This window comes from Ailuropoda melanoleuca, chromosome 2 (genome assembly GCF_002007445.2).
Source record: "Ailuropoda melanoleuca isolate Jingjing chromosome 2, ASM200744v2, whole genome shotgun sequence".
In the NCBI taxonomy this organism is placed as follows: Eukaryota; Metazoa; Chordata; class Mammalia; order Carnivora; family Ursidae; genus Ailuropoda; species Ailuropoda melanoleuca.
This window is the reverse complement of record NC_048219.1, coordinates 40,150,768-40,167,908: the sequence shown is the minus strand read 5'-3', so window position 1 is coordinate 40,167,908 and position 17,141 is coordinate 40,150,768. Positions and strand designations below refer to the sequence as shown.

Below are 17,141 nucleotides of genomic sequence, written 5' to 3'. Positions count from 1 at the left end.
ACTTACGCTAAGTGAATAATATCTGCGGTGTCATAATTATGGGTGAGCTAATCAAGAGACTAGGGAAAATATCTGGTAAGGACCATACGGAGGAACAGAGTACGGGAAAGAAAGGCTGGAGAGCTTGGTCAAGCCAGGAGAGGTGTTCTCCCATGAGGAACCATGAGCAATCCCTGAGCGGGGGTGGGGAGGAAGTGAATAGAGTCGGAGGGTTTGATGTCCTCAGGGACGCTAGAGAGATCCTGGGTCCGGTTTCAAACAAGACAGGAGCAGGGCCAGAATACAATGGTAGGGATAGTGACACAGATCTGAGAGCACCAAGAGAACAAGCAAGGAGTCTGTTAAGGAATCGGGAGAATTAGAGGTTCCAAAAAACACACCCAAGCATGTTTGGGTGGGGGAAATCTATTTTCCTGTGGAAAGTCTGGTATGTATTTTTAGAGAAGCGGTGGCTGCTTGAAGGCATGGCCTAGGAGTTGACAACACTAATGCATTAGCTGGTTAGTCTTCCACAAGTGCGAGCGAGCAACATGAAGGCTTTTAAAAAGGAACAAGGTATTCACTGAAAAACCATAAATGCCTTAAAAAGTATGAAAAGTTCAGCCTCACTAGTTACCAAAGAAATGCAACAGGATGAGAGAAATTTTTACCCTTTAAGATTAGAAAAGATCTAAGAAATCAGTACTTCATGAAATAGGTACTGTAAGATAATGTTAGTGGAAGTAAAAATTGGTATAACCTTTCTAGAAAATTGCTTGGCAACGTGTGTCATGAACTTTTAAAAGCTGCACGCTTTTAGCCCATAATTCCAATTTTAAGAATCTATTCTAAGAAAAATATCTTTAGGCCAAAGAATTCTATGCAAAGATGTTCACTGCATGTGGGAAAACTTGAAGCAATTTAAATGCCTAATAATTGAAGTGAAATAAATCATGATTCATGACAATGAAATGCTAGGCAGATGTTAAAAAGTTTTCAGTAATTAAAAATGGAGCTAAAAACAATCACATATCACATTTTCCCGATTAGATTGGAAAAAGTGAAGAATATTGGTATAATTATGTTAATAAGGGTGTGGAAAAATTGTTAATCATAATGCTGGTGGGAACTTTTTGGAGAGATATTTGGCAATAATGTAGTAATGTTTAAAATGTGCATACCCTTTAACATAGCAATTGCATTTTTAGTAATTTTCTTTAGGACAAATTAAGACAAGTACATAAGGGTATAGGTTTAATTATAATTATTTTTTGCATAATTAATCATTATGCACCATTTTACATAATAGCAATAAAAAGGGTTTTACCTAAACATGCCCTAATAGAAGACAGGTACATGCATATAATACTATGGAACCATTCATATGGTTATACAGATGTATGCGTATATATGCATATACATGTATACACACACACACACACACACACACATGCACACTGAATGTGGTAAGTTGCAATGGCTCTATTGGGGCGCCTGGGTGGCTCAGTCTGTTGAGTATCTGACTCTTGGTTTCGGCTCCGGTTGTGATCTTAGAATCGTGTTATCGAGCCGGCTTCAGGCTCTGAGCTCAGCGCAGAATCTGCTGGAGATTCTCTCTCCTTCTCCCTCTGCCCCTCCTCCCACTGTCATGTGTGTTCTCTCTCTCTCTCAAAAAAAAAAGAATCTTAAAAAAAAGAGAGAAATGATTACTATTGACTGAAGATTACAGGGCAGATTATATATTCTATTTGCATAAAATTCTGGGTAACGTATTTCTTTGATCTTAAGAAACATACTTTTGAAAACATTTTAACAGTTCTCATGTTGAGATACATGCTTGTAAATGATGTTAAAACAAAACTGGCCGCTGCTAACAGAGCAGGTGCCCGCCACTGTCTTTGTCTGTACTTGCGGGAATGTCGCCATGAGTAGAAGTTACCGGCTCCCCTCACAGTCTCCTCAGTTGAGCCGAGTTACTTGGATTGGTAGCCTCTCATGACTACATTTTAACTTACATTTGGACCCTTCTTTCCCCTTAAAATGCTTTTTTAAAAAAGATTCCATCTGATGCAGTAATCAAGTGAAAAGTTATTTGTACACGAAAGATAAACTGTCACATACCAGGCCACGCAACTGCAGGCAGGAGAAACCGCCACAGCTTTTGTAAACCAAACCACAGAGTTCTGAAAGACGGGGCAAGTAGGTTCTGACTGAATTATGCATCATGAAAGAATATATAACTCAGGTGCTAAAACTGTATCTGTCAAAAACTTCTAGATGACTTTCGAAAAAGCTGTTTACCTTTGGCAATGTATGAATGAACTCAGGAATATTAAAGCAGATAAAAGCCTGCAATTTTTGATGTGCCCCCAACTGAAACTATCAATGTCAAAGAGAAGAAAGAGGTCAAGGTTATGAACACGTGGCATAAAAACCTAACTGCGGACGGCCAGAATTGATTGAGATCCATCTTTTATTCTGAGTATGAAATAGGTTTAGACTCACTTTCTAGTTGTTACACTGTAGATGGTGGCTTGCATTTGGTCTATTGCTGTTGGTTAGAAAAAATGCTTTTCTACATTTAATGAAGTTTAGTTTGCACCCCAAAAATTGTTATTAAACCAGTGGAACATATCCTAAAAGATAGCCTTTTGGAATCAAGTAAATGTAACACACGTGTGTGTATAGATATATATAGAGAGAGAGGCCTTTCTTTAAGATTTTTCATCAAATGTTTAAACTGTCATAATCTCTCAAAAGTNTCTACTAATCTCTCAAAAGTGTGATCAGGGAGGTAGTTACATTTTTCTTTTCTTTCTTTCTTTCTTTCTTTCTTTCTTTCTTTCTTTCTTTCTTTCTTTCTTCCTCTTTCTTTTTTTGGTAGTTGTAGGATCTTTCCCCCCTTCAGCTTTATTGAAGTATAATTGAGAAACAAAATTGTAAGAAATTTAAAGTGCACACCATGATTTGATATGCATAAATATTGTGAAAGGATTCCTCCCATCTAGTTAATTGACACATTCATCACCTTACGTATATACATAGACATATATATATGTCTGTCTGTCTNCTCACTTTCTAGTTGTTACACTGTAGATGGTGGCTTGCATTTGGTCTATTGCTGTTGGTTAGAAAAAATGCTTTTCTACATTTAATGAAGTTTAGTTTGCACCCCAAAAATTGTTATTAAACCAGTGGAACATATCCTAAAAGATAGCCTTTTGGAATCAAGTAAATGTAACACACATGTGTGTGTATAGATATATATAGAGAGAGAGGCCTTTCTTTAAGATTTTTCATCAAATGTTTAAACTGTCATATCTACTAATCTCTCAAAAGTGTGATCAGGGAGGTAGTTACATTTTTCTTTTCTTTCTTTCTTTCTTTCTTTCTTTCTTTCTTTCTTCCTTCCTTCCTTCCTCTTTCTTTCTTTGGTAGTTGTAGGATCTTTTCCCCCCCTTCAGCTTTATTGAAGTATAATTGAGAAACAAAATTGTAAGAAATTTAAAGTGCACACCATGATTTGATATGCATAAATATTGTGAAAGGATTCCTCCCATCTAGTTAATTGACACATTCATCACCTTACGTATATACATAGACATATATATATGTCTGTCTGTCTGTCTATCTATCTATCTATCTATCATCTATCTATTTGGTGAGAACATTTACGTTCTACTCTCTTAGCAAATTCCAATTGTACAATACAGCACTGTCAACTATCCCCACCATCTTATGCAGTAGATCCTCAGACCTTATTCATTGCATAGTTGAAAGTTTGTACCCTTTAGTCAACTTCTCCCTATTTCCCCCACCTATCAGCCCCTGAGAACCACTTTTCTATTCTCTGTCTCTATAAGTTTGACTTGCTTTTGTTTTTGTTTTAGATTCCACATGTAAGTGATATCACGCAGTGTTTGTCTTTCTCTGTCTGGATTATTTCACCTAGCAAATGCCCTCAAGATCCATCCGTGTGGCTGCAAACAGCAGGATTTCCTTCTTTCTCTGTATTTACTTCTTTATATATACTTCCCACATTGTGTGAATTTTAAAAAATAATGTGCTCAAATCAATTTCCTGATCAGAATAAAGCAAACTATGAGCTATTTTAAAATACATTTGAATGGCAGGTGGAAATTATCATACGTTAAAAGAAAAGGATGCATAATTACAAAAATATACACTACACATGCTTACACACACACACACACAGTCACGTCACATGAAAAATGTTAGAAATGAAATACACCAAAGTGAAAACAGTAGTTTTCTATGGTTATTAGACTACACGTTATTTCATTTTCTTTATATTTTTCTGTTTTTCTAAATTTTCTGTAATGAGCACACATTACTTTGATATTGTGGCAAAAAATATAAGTAGAAATTGGGATTTAGATCTTAAATACCACTGAGGTTTCTACATTTCTCCTTTTTTTTTTTTGAATGGTTCTTTCTTCTTACAGTTAAAAAATGGATGCTGGTGATTTTGAACACTACTAAAAGTTACTCCCTTGGGGGCCAATATTTATGAATGGAAAGGCATGAAGAATGCTATTGTAGTCTGACCTGTCTGAAAGCCTGTGATCTGAGCTGCCAGTTTCATGGGGAATGGGCCACAAGCAGAGTCCAAAAAAAGGCAAAATCTAAGGAAAGGAGTAATCGCCATTAAATAACTCATGCTTCCTCTTCCCGGCCTCATGCTTAACAAGACGACTGCAACTCTCAAAAGTCACCAAAATATCCTCAAAAAATTAACATGACCCTTGCTCCTTTGGGACATTTCTCCAGAATAACCTTTTGTGCTTTCTCAGAGGCATATTTCAAGCCTCTAAATCAGATCTTAGGAGAAGGCAGGCTGTAATTATTCTGAATATAAGATCGAGAAACGCAATGGTAAATAGCACACGCTGTCTGTGTGAAGGTGTGCCAGCAGGAAGAGAAATCCCAAGGCCATATTTACTCACGTCCTGGTGACTTAGTCCATGAGGACTCCCGTCTGCTGAAAGTCCATGCTCTGGCAGAAATTATTGCCAGGTGCATGTCGCAAAATAGCTGAAGAACAAAACCTTAAGGGCAACCGCTTCTCTTGGTGCTCTGTCTTAAATTATCTTGATGGGCCCAAATCAATCTTGGACTTAATAAATGAAGCAATGAAGACAAAATTCTTAGCATGTTTTAAATATTCATTAATGCCAACTATTGTTTTAGGAAACGATTATATGCATATAGTACTTTATAGTTTACAAAGGCCTTTCACAAAGGACTGACCAAAATCTCTTCAGGGTATTTATGGTGTTGATTAAATATATTCACTCCACATCCATGAAGTGGCTTAGAAATGGGAGATTCTCTTGAGTCTTGACACCGCCTCTTTGAATCACTTCTTCATTCATTATGTCAGCTTTCCTGTCTGAAGGGGGTGTCCAGGGGTTCTTCTCTGTCTGGGGTGGCCGGAGTCCAGAGTACAATGGATGGGCAGCCTTAATTTGTGGATAGCTCTTCTTAGAGGACACATAATAATAATAATGAAAAAAAAAAAACTATCGCATGATGAAGGCTTGCAACTAGCAAAGGTAAAGCAGCTTCCCCCTGGTGATTCTCAGCTTCTGCATTCTTTTTCTCGGGAAGTTTGAAATTACTTGTCAAATCTGCTGAAATGCCATGATTTACAAACCCTTTAATAAAAGAGACGGTAACAGATTTTCTTCCAGCATCTCCCATCAGCATGAACACAGCACCCCGAGGAGTGTACCACCAGCCAGATCATTAGTCTCCACGAGTCAGCTCTAATGATAGGCTCTGGTGGAGGCGGGGGGTATACTCAGGGAGGATGCATTCTGCTTCCAAATCATTCTCTTACTCCACAAGCAGTGGGGAGACGATTGCTCCTTGTCCCTGCTGACAAGGAGGGAGGCCACATGGCAGCTCACAGCAGATCAAGTTGCCACATGTTTTATGTGGAAGAAGGCTAGAGTGCTACACCCCAACCTTCTCCAAAGCGGCAAAAACCATACTAAACACAGCCATGTTTACAAGCAAGGGAAGTGTGAAGTTGGAGAACAGTGCTAATAGCGAACGCTTACTGAGCTCCTCGCATGCACTGACCTCAGTACTTGACCATGTAATTGTGACTTCAACATTACCCACTAGGTGCCATGGCTATTCCAATTTCCAGAGAAGGAAACTGAAACTTAAAAAAGTTAGATAACTAACCTAAAGTCGAAAAGGTCCTGAGGCTATAATTCAGACCTGGAGGGTTAATTCCAGAGCCAATGCGTGCACACACGCATGCGCACACAAATGCTTTTCCTCTCCATATATACATGTATATACATTCTCTTTCATTCTCTATGAATGAAACATTTATTTTTCTCTATTTATGTATGTGTGTGTGCATGTGCTGAGAATAAGCTGATATAAATTAATTGGGGACTCTATTTTTAATATCTAGGGTAATACCCAATACACCTGTAGGTTAACATTTTTACATTACATAAGTTTTTATATGAGAACTCTAACTCAGCGACATTTTATATTTCTTCAAAGCAGACTCTGTGTAGACTTAAATATCGCTCTCATCTTTTCCTTTGGAAGCTCTCCCTAACTTCTAGGCCAGGGTAGGTCTCCCTGCTGGGTACCTTCAAAATACCTATCTCCTGAATATAACGATCTCTGCACGTTATTGTAACTACTTATTTAATGTCTGACTTCTATGCTCCACGAAGGGAGAAACATGTCTTTCTTGTTCACTACTGTAAACCTAAGACCTTTCATAGTACCGTGCACATAGTAAGGATTCAATAAACACTTGCAGATTGAATGAATACATCCATAGCAGTATCTGTCCCTATAGCATATTATCAGGGCCTTATTCCACAGATTTGTTCATTGTTTTCCCGATCAGATACCTACCTATTGCAGAATTAGTAAATACAGAAAACCATAGCATTTTGCTATGCACCCATCATAGTCAATTTCACATATGTGTGTGTGTGTGTGTGTGTGTGTGTGTGTGTACATATATACAAACATAAGAAGACAGTCCTGACTCTGGCTAACACACAGCGACTATGAGCACGTCGAGTCATATACATATTGGAGCTGCCATGAGGAGCATTTCAAGTCAAACTCTATAATAGCTTAAAAGACAACAAATTCCTTCTTTTGAACATGACAGATATGGCTATAAGTTTATTATGGGGAGAGGTAGGGAATATTACAATATTTTGCAAGAACTCCTGCTTCATGGAAAAAAAATGAAGTATCCTATAAAAAACAACTTTCTTTCTATTCATAAGCAAGGAAATACAAAATTTATCATTCAATTACTTTTAAGATTTATACAAGTCATTACATTTTTATTTGATGTACACAAGAAATACTAAAAATGTCCTTAGTCTCGTATTATGTTCAGATTTGAGTGTTCATAACTGAGTGTCAGAAGGAAGAAAAAGGAGGTAGAGATTAAAGATGGTAAGACACTCGAGAAGGACACACACCCGAAGAGGACAGACGCTTTGATGGGAAGCAGTTAGGGAAAGGAGGCAGTGCGTCATCTCTATGTTGACTTGTATTTGCCATAACAACTAACTAAAAGCTGGTATTTTCCTTCTAGGCTTGATGTCTGCAATTTTCCTATCTGGTATTAGGTTAACAGTCATAGCGAGTGCAACTGGGTCAGCCAGTTAGGCATTCCCTAGAGCAAAAACAACTGAGAGACAAAAGATCAGTAAAAGATCTAGGCATGTAATACATTCCACAAAAGCATAGCCACTGAATATCATGCATTAAAAATTAATCACTAATATTGTGTAGCTATTTAAAGAAAAGTTAGAATAGAGAAAATGTCAAGTCACAATGCGTTCTTTTTCCAATCCCGTTCCTGAAAGCAGGCATGCCCCAAAGTTAAACCCTTACCTCCATGGATTCAGTCCTTATCTCTAAGCAAATGACTCCCAAATTTACACAATCTGTTTACTCCTAGACTCATCTACATGGAAGGTGCAGGACCTTAAAGTTGAGAGGTCCCAAAAGTAACTCAATTTTTTTCTAACCAGATCTAGTTCTCTCAAAGACACCTTTTCCCTGGTTTACAACAGCGCCTTTCTCCCTGTGTCTCGGGATGGAAACTTTCACTCCCTTCCACGTCCTAGTAGATTTCAAATGTTGCTACCACGATGGTGTTTTTTATATCTGAAGATGAAGACAGTACTGTCAGTCCCTTACTACTTCTAACTGCTTCAGTAAATCCCCAAATTTCGTCAGGCAGCTCAAGTGCCTGTGCCTCCAGAAGTTATCCCAGATTCTTCCGGGTTAACGTCTATCCACTATTCATACATTTCCAGCACTTTTTTACATTCTTTTGTAACTGCTGCTATAGTATGCCTTTAGTAGGAAGAGCCCGTCTCCTCCATTTCTTGTGAATTCCTAGAAGGCAGAAACATTGTTTTCCCTCCATCACTCCCGCACAGGGGCTTAGAGCTCTGAGGACATCATGGAATGCTTACTAAGCACTGAATGAAGAAACCCACGCATGGGTATTCTTTACGTTTTCTCTTCTATTCGTCATTGACCCTAGTTCCCTTTTCCTGCTCTGGGAAACAATTTAACCTATGTTTCAGGTTTTAAAATTGTTTACACATAGCAACTCTTCTTTCGGGGGTTTGTGCTGATCTTATCAGTTGTCTATTTGGTAACTCCAGTCAGATGGGAAATGGTATTATATAATCTACCTCTGTGCCCAGGCATGTGTAATTCAAACTCAGGGTTCATCTCCTGGGCTGGGGAGCAAAAGTCTTCAATCCTGAACAGAGCAAGGCCATCTAACATTATATATAAATTTTAAAGAGAGAGAGAAAGGGGTGGGGGAAGCTCAGAGGGAAAGAGAGAGAATCTTAAGCAGGTTCCATACCCCACACGGTACCCGATGTGAGGCTTGATCTCATAGCCCTGAGACTGTGACCTGAGCCGAAATCAAGAGTTAGTTGCTTAACTGAATGAGTCAGCTAGGTGCCCCTAACATTTATATATTTTAAAGGTATTGAATGACTCATTTTCTTTTGAGTGAGGGACACATTCAGAAACAACTGCATTTAGGACTGTTACAGTCCTAGGTGAGTCTGATGGGAATACAAGAGAAAACTCCCAGGCTTAGTCACTACCAGAGATCTGAGAGATTACTTTGGAGACCAGGAAAATAGCAGACATGATAAACAAATGCATCTTGGGTATAGAACCCAAGCTGGGCTTCTGGAGATCTTCCAGTTCAGTGAACACATCAAGGTACTAGAAGGGCGGCATACTTAGGGTATGGAAACTCCGTGTCCCTTCTCCCAAACCTTGCCCTATGTATGTCTTTCATTTGGCTGTTCCTGAGGCGTAACCTTTATAATAAACAGGTAATAGAATGTAAAGTTCAGTTCTGTGAGCTGTTCGCAAATTACTAAACCCAAGACGGGGGTTTGTAAGAACCCTCAATTTATAACTGGTCAATCAGAAGGACAGGTGACAGCCTGGGACTTGTAACTGGCATCTGAAGTGGGGAGGGGGCAGTCTTGTAGGACTGAGGCCTTAGCCTGTGGGGTCTGCACTAACTCCAGGTTGTTAGTGTCAGCACTGTTTGGGGTAAGGGGGAAACTGCATACACGTGGTGTCAGAAGTGCTGTGAGTAGTGGAGAGAAAGAGGTTTCTCCTTCACTGACTTCCTGGCTCATTTCCAGCACACCAGCCATACAGTAAACATGAGTGAGACAGGGCAACTGCCTTAAAAAGCAAGAATCCAAGTGAAATATCAGCAGGTTGGTCAATCTAGAGATTTTCAGAACCGGGGAACTCGTTTCTTAGGAAGCAGCAACGCGAATTCTGAAACCCTCAGTAGATCTGCTTGGTAGAACGTTTCAGCCTCACTTGGATCTTAACAAGCTCAGGCTATTCATAAAAACTCTCTGCGGCCTTCAGTTATTACTAGAAAGGATTTTACATTTTATATTTACCATACAGTTTACATGTAAACATTCAGAATGCCTAAGGAGTGTGATTTTCATATTTTTAATGAAGATGGTCTTGCATCACCGCGTTTTATGTTTCTATAGGTTTTTTTTTCTTAACCTGGTGGTATGTAACACTGTGATTTGCAGTGATGGGGACTCAATACCTTTATCAAATTGTTGACTGAAAAGGGTCTCCTTATGGTGGGGTGGGGACAATTAGTGGAAACTTCCCAAAGGAAGAATATTGTGAATCTAGCAAAATAGTTGCTCCCCAGAAAACAGGTCACGCCTTCCAATTTTCCTTTTCCCAGTGACTCTCAGATGAAGAAATTAATATCCTCTTGTCATATGTGAAAAATTCGACCTGTTGGCTTCTTATAGGATGTGATTACTATGTCAGGGTAAGAAAAGTTGAGTGGTCCATGCCTATGATTTTGTCTTACCAATGATCAAGTAGGGATATTTAAAACCCTGCTGAAGGAGGTCAGAAGTTTAAAATGTCCAAGAGTGAATTCTTTTCACATAGACAACATAATTCCAAGGAGGAAATATAGCTGCTGTTGTAGAGATAATTGAAGTCATTATAGAAACATATTTTTCCTCCAGGGAGTCTAGAAAAGAACTTGAATGTCAGCTAGTGCCAGTGCACTGAGCATGGGGTGGACAGAAGACCAGAGGTCTCAGTGAGGTCAAAGACAAGGCACAGTCAGGGAATGGAGGGCTGGAAGGGTCAGGAGATTCAGGGAAACCCACCAGAACCCCTGACCTCAAAGGGCTGTTGCGAAGACTGAATGAGGTCACGTGTGCAAAGCAGAGCATCATCCCAGGTCTCCAGGTAGGCCACCAGGATTCGAATTCCCACTGTGCCCCTTCCTGGCTGAGGGATCCTGCCAAGGTTACTTATTTTCTCTGATTCTTAATTTCTTCATCAGTGAGTGGTGCAGATGAAATGACATAATAGTGCAGCGTACTTTGCACATAGTAAAGCACTCAGATAATTTTTATTATGACCCATTACTTTTATACCCTCAGGTTCCCGTATTTAAAATTGCAATCTCCAATATACTCCACTGGGAGTATATTTCCCTATTTTATTTGTCTCTGGAGAACTTGCTAACATCTCCATGAGATATATTTTACTTATTTATGTTCTTATTTTTGACTCTCCACATTAGAATATAAGCTCCATGGCGACAGGAATATCTTTCGGTTTTGCTTCCTACTGGGGAGTGCTTACAGAGCACGAGCACACAGTACTCCTCAATACATATTTGTTAAATGAAAAAAAACATTGCCTAATCTAGTCCTTGGTGTACAGGAAGGATGCAAAATTGTTGGTTATGAAATAGCCAAAATGACACTTGCCAATGGGGACCACTTCCAAGATGTGGCCAGAGGTGTGGATTACCGAGTAGCATGGAGAGAAAGTGTGTTGGAGCTGAAGAAGTCAAAGAGGCCCCAGAACCAGGGTGTTGGATGGGCCATCCGCATCAATTTATGTCACAGGATAAGTCGAGGAAGCAAGGTAAGAAGAGGGTGAAAGGGGGCTTCCCGCGTGTCTAAGCCTGTAATTACACGCAGAGGAATGCTCTGCAGGTCCGCGGTGGCCAGCAAGAAGGAGCGGTAGGAGGGGGTCTGGAAGTGGCAACAGGGAATTGGGAGAACGCAAACAGTGCCTAGTAGTCCCATGACATATGGCCCACAGAAGACTGGAGAACTTTCCAGGGAGAGTGCTACAGAAGTGATGGTCTCTGAAGAGAGCTGGGATTCAGTTAAGGAAACAGGTGGGCGAGGTTGGCAGAGAGCCTGCGAATGTAGAGGAGGGTGTTGCTAAGGATGTGACATTCCCGAAGGCGTGAGAGGGTAAGAGCAATAGCCGGAGCGCAGAACAGTCTAGAGATGAGTGTGCCAGAGCCTGTAGGCACAGAGGATGGAGATGATATTCAGACACAAGGACACTTAAGAATGGTTGCAGGGTTTTTTGTTTGTTTGTTTTTTGTTACCAGGTACAAGATGATTTTGTTGTGAAATAAGCTAATCAAGGACAGGGACAGCACATTTCTGGAAACATCTTCATGTTAAAATGCTCTAGGGAATTGTTCAAATGTCTAATAATCACATCTTCTACTTGTCATGGAAATATCTTTCCCTTCCTTCCATTTCAGAAGAATACTTGATAGCTTCAATAGGATATACTCTTGGATGAATTAATTGAAGTTATTACCTTTTGCAACTTTAATATTTTTAAAACCCAACTTAAATAGGTTAAGATATTACTGAAATTGTTTATCACAGTGAAATACTAAGAAAAGCTTTAAAACTCTTGTGGGTTAGAACTGTTGTTTAACACTTTTCTTTCAAATTTGAAAGTATGAAGCATATCACATTTATCTCCAAATAAATTCATAAGCTAATGTTCATTAGTTAGTTGGTTGGTTGGTTAGTGGCTAAAACACTTACTGATAACTATAATGCCTAGAGCACTATAAGAACAAAGCAATGAATGAGACCAGCTAAGGTGTTGAACACTATAAAAACACTATTTAGATGACAATAAATAATGATTTAAAAGCTGTTTAGAACAGGTGAATAATTTGATCTGGGAATCTTCTTCTGTATTCCCTGAATGAAGAATTGAAGAAAATGATAGTATGAATAATAACAAATGTGGGTAAAACCAGACTGCCCTAGAAGAATATGCTAGAAGTGCTATTCAATAGAACATGTTGAATGACAGTCCTTTGGAGTTCACAATTTGGGTAGGGGCACTATTCTCAAGGCAATTTCCATATCACTTATCATCACAGCAAAAAATTAAAAAATCCTTCCAGCTTGCACTAGCTAAAAATACCTGAGGCTAATGTACGCAAATGGTGAAAATAAACCTTCTCCATTCTTTTTTTTTTTAAGGTTTTATTTATTTATTTATTTATTTATTTATTTATTTATTTATTAATGGTGTGCAGAGTAAAGGGGGAGAGGCAGAGCGGGAGGGAGAAGGACAAGCAGACTCTGCACAGAGCACAGAGCCGATGTGGGGCTCAATCTCATGACCCTGAGATCATGAGCTAAGCCGAAAGGAAGACGCTTAACCGACTGAGCCATCCAGGCGCCCCACCCTTCTCCATTCTTGAAACAGAGCCATTCTTGCTCAGGTGGCTATGTTTAGTTTCTCCTAAGTCCTGGAGTTCATTTTAATGTACTTTTATCTGCATAAGCATTTCTTAATAAGATTAAGTAGGGGCATATATTTGTGATATGGCTGCTCCCATAGTCCCTCGGGAAGCCCTTTCTATACTCCCTTGACTTGCACAAAGTGAAGGTAACACGGTACCTTTATTTCTATTAAAACACCTTCTCGCATGACTTTCTTGGTCTAAATCAAGATGCTTATGAAATTCAGATCTTACTAATTAGAATGGCTATGTCACCAACTTTGGACACCTAATATTATGTTTTATATTTTATATTTTCCTAAAGTGAAAAAATGTAGTTCACATTGTTATTCCACACAGTTATTAATACTTATATTTGATTGATAATATATATTAAAAAAAACCCAACAACCTAACATTGCCTTTAGATAGGTATCTTCAAAAAAAAGTCTCCCTCTCTCTATTTAAAGAAACCCAAACTCCAACACAAACAAGTGAGCCAATAGGTACTCTAAAACCGAAACAAACAGAAACAACAAAAACCATTGAAGTTGTTTTTTCGTGGAGTCCCAGTTACTTGAGGCAGGGATGGCAGTAGAGTACTGTTGACTTTCCTGGTTAACGCAGGGTAAACTAGTCTGCTGTGGCCAGCCTGAACCAGAGAGAGAGCCTTTACAGATGCAGGTATTTGCTGTACTTTGGGATTACCAACCTATTCAACTGTAGCCTCTCCTTTTGAGATGTGATCAGTAAAAAAACACCGGGGCAGTTTTTAATTCCATCTGATTCAAAGAGAAAGTTTAGAAGGTCATAAGTTGTGGATTTTGCATCTCGGTTTTTACAAAAGTAATGACCCGAGGCGACGAAGGCTTCTGACATCATGTGGGAAACATGCATCCTCCCCTGAAGATTACTTCTCCACCTGTCCTCCACCTGAGCCAGGACAGGACATCAGGTATTTGGAAAGCTTTAAATCAGATCATTCTTTTCTGCTGCTACCCAAGCTACTCCAAGCTAAGGACTTCCACCTCTAGGACGATCTTGCCAGGAAAATTCACCCCTGAGAGAAAAAAGCCACACCTCTCAAGCTACTTAAATATCACTATCAGTCATTCCAATTTTTAAAATTGCGATAAAACACACACTCAAGTTAGGAAAGTGCTTTTCGTTGTCATGAAACACAAGACAAGTTCAATGTTTAGATTCAACTCTAGAGTAGAATGTATTTTGGCCAACTTCTGATCCTAGGAGAAATTTAGCTATTTAACGTGGTAGAAAGTAGAGGCTTACGTGATCAATATTTATGGGTGAGGCGGCCCACGATTATATTAAATTACTTAAATTTTCCCCACAATTAGCTTAAATAGGACTTTTTATCAAATGCCTGACCTGTTAAAATGATTTAGAATTTAAATATAAAACAGAAGAATGCTAATCCTTAATTCAGAATATAACAAGTTATCCAACATTGAGGTTAAATATCTGACATATTTATGTAAATTCACCTTAATCTTCTAAAATGGCAAGTCCAGCGATAGTTGTCCATTTTTCTACAGCCATGTCAGTTGCAATTTCAGTAGATGCAAATAGAATTTACTACAATACTCCTTTTTGCTCTTTTCCTCATTTTTCTGATCTCCTATGCAGCATTCCTTGTCATAAGAATATGTATATATATATTTATGCTTTATAGTAATGGATGTCGTATCTGAAATATTAGTTATCCAAAACAAAATTAAATGCCGATTCCAACCAAAAACGTCCTTACATTTGTCGGATTGCATTTGCAAAAGAGTCAGGAAAGAGCCCTGGTTGACAGAGTTAAGTTCCTTGGCCAAAAAAGGTGTTTGTTTGCTTTTTTTTTTTTTTTTCAATTTAACACAGTTAGTTAAGTAATCAATATTGACTGCAAATTGGCTTGATTTTTTTTAAATACGAAAAATTGAAGATCCCATACAAACCAAATTCATGTCATATTTTCTTTAATATTTCATATTTTCTAAGTAGCCATAGCATTTGTATATAGAAGGTGAGACCAGGTCTTTTGAAGAGAACTGGGATTTGGAAATGCAGATGGGAAATAAGGATGAGGGGTATCAATTAGTATCTGGTATGCTATGTACTACTTACCTTCAAAAGTCAAATAAAACTTTCCTCTGTCAAACCAAACGAGGGAAGGCTGTTCATTCTCTGTATGGCCAGGAGTTGAAGCGGGATGGGAAAGGTTAAGGAGAGGGAGAGAGAAGGACACAGTATGAGTTACAGGTCATTAATCTCACTATGGGGGAGGGAGGAGGCACTGCATGCCATTAGCGTGCAGGAAAAAGGGAAGGCTGGCAATCTATGCTTTGGTTTTTGTTTTTAGTTTGGGAAACAGAAAGCAAAAGCAAAGCTATGGAGCCTAAAGAGATGGGCACGTGTTGTTGGTAGCTTGATACTCGGTGCTTGAGCGCATGGAGCGGAAGTCTTCCTGGCCATGCAGGGGCGTCAGCATATTTTAACTGCGCTAGTTAGGGCAAACGGTCATTCAGCAATTGCTGTATCCATTTCATCTTCAATGTCATCCCCTTCTATATTTTCAAAAAGATAAACTCGGAGTTACGGGTTACATCAAACTTAGCTTAGGTTTTAAATGACAACAGCATTGCATATCAATTTAAAGTTCATGGAAGATTCACACATCTTCCGTCCCCTCCCATGGAATCACCTTAGGCATCCAGACACAAAGACCCTTTACCTATGTACCAAAGAGAAAACAAGATTACTGATGGTGTTCTATTATATTTTAAATCAAAAAGCAGTCACCGGACATGTAATTCTGAGCAGTTAAATTATTCCTTCCTTTGGAAATTCACAAAGCAATGGCATCTCACCTTTTTCAAACCTTTTGAGAAACTGTCATGCAACCTGCTGCTTTTTAATATGTTCACTTCAAAAGAAAAATTGGTGGCATGTGTTCCATGATGAACAATAATAAATAGACAGGGTGCTTCTGAGAGGCACCAGACACTCATGAGGTGAGTAGCATGTCCGTAAGGTTTATAGCGTTCAGATGGCATAATGGCTTGGATTTTTAACGGCTAGATATCTAGAGATCACTCGGCTAGCACCATACCTGCCAGCGTTTCACAGCGCCTTTCAAACGAGGGCAGTTTGTCATAAAAAACATCATCTTCTGACACTACGAACCAAAGAAATATAAAGGAATGGAAAACAAAAACACAAATACAAATCCCAAATGAAATCAAGCAGTATACTTCGCTGATTGAAACACAGGAATGATATTAATGGAAGAAGGAAACAAAGCGTAAGACACTGGGATAATGATGATAGGGTACAAAAAAAGTGATGTGCTTATTTTATGATGGTTCTATGAGAAAAAATTTTAAATTTTAAAATGCCAGGTTTTAACATCTGTGATTTTGGCTGAAGTCAGCTCCATGGAAGAAATCACGCCACAACTCCTTTTCATGGAGTTGTTAAAGGCACTATCATTAGTAATTGACTTGTGTAAGTGCATTTCACTCAGACACAGTTCTCAAGTGTCCAGACATATGCTCATCAATAGAACCTCTTGGGACACAGGATCACTCAGAATATACCTTCTCCCTGCCCCAGTGGGCAGGAGTAAGCTTTCAACAAGACCATAAAAAAGCAACAGTGTAAATCTGAGTTCGCTGAATGAAGTATCCCATTTCAAACTCATCAGTATCCAAATTCAATTTGCCTTGCGCCCGTCTTTAGTAGTTATGGTCTGTTAATTTTGGGCAACATTACTGTAATTCCATCTTTGGCTACAGTATCCAGCTATGGCCAAACGTCTTTGTAAATTGATCGCAACAATTGCTCTGGACCCCAACAGTTCCAGATCTTTGCACGTGATCTCCCTCCTCACCAACTAACAAACACAGGTAATTGGAGTTCTATCCTATGTGATAAAAAAAAAAAAAACAAACAACAAACCAAAACACTCAATTCCACAGGTCTTTGGAGTGTTATTACAGCTTAAATAAAA

General features: G+C 38.9%; 1 protein-coding gene across 6 annotated transcripts in view; it reads right to left on the bottom strand.

Annotated features, from left to right (window-relative positions):
* The window catches only part of SGIP1 (SH3GL interacting endocytic adaptor 1), a 221,821-nt gene that overhangs the window by 38,319 nt on the left and 166,361 nt on the right, over window positions 1–17,141 (bottom strand). For 5 of the 6 annotated variants that reach the window (XM_034653636.1, XM_034653638.1, XM_034653637.1 and 2 more), the window contains one exon: window positions 15,257–15,316. In XM_034653636.1, the coding sequence (XP_034509527.1) occupies window positions 15,257–15,316 (60 nt within the window). Of the gene's footprint in view, window positions 1–15,256; window positions 15,317–16,241; window positions 16,308–17,141 lie in introns of all 6 variants that reach the window. The other variant, XM_034653641.1, reaches the window with a different exon arrangement.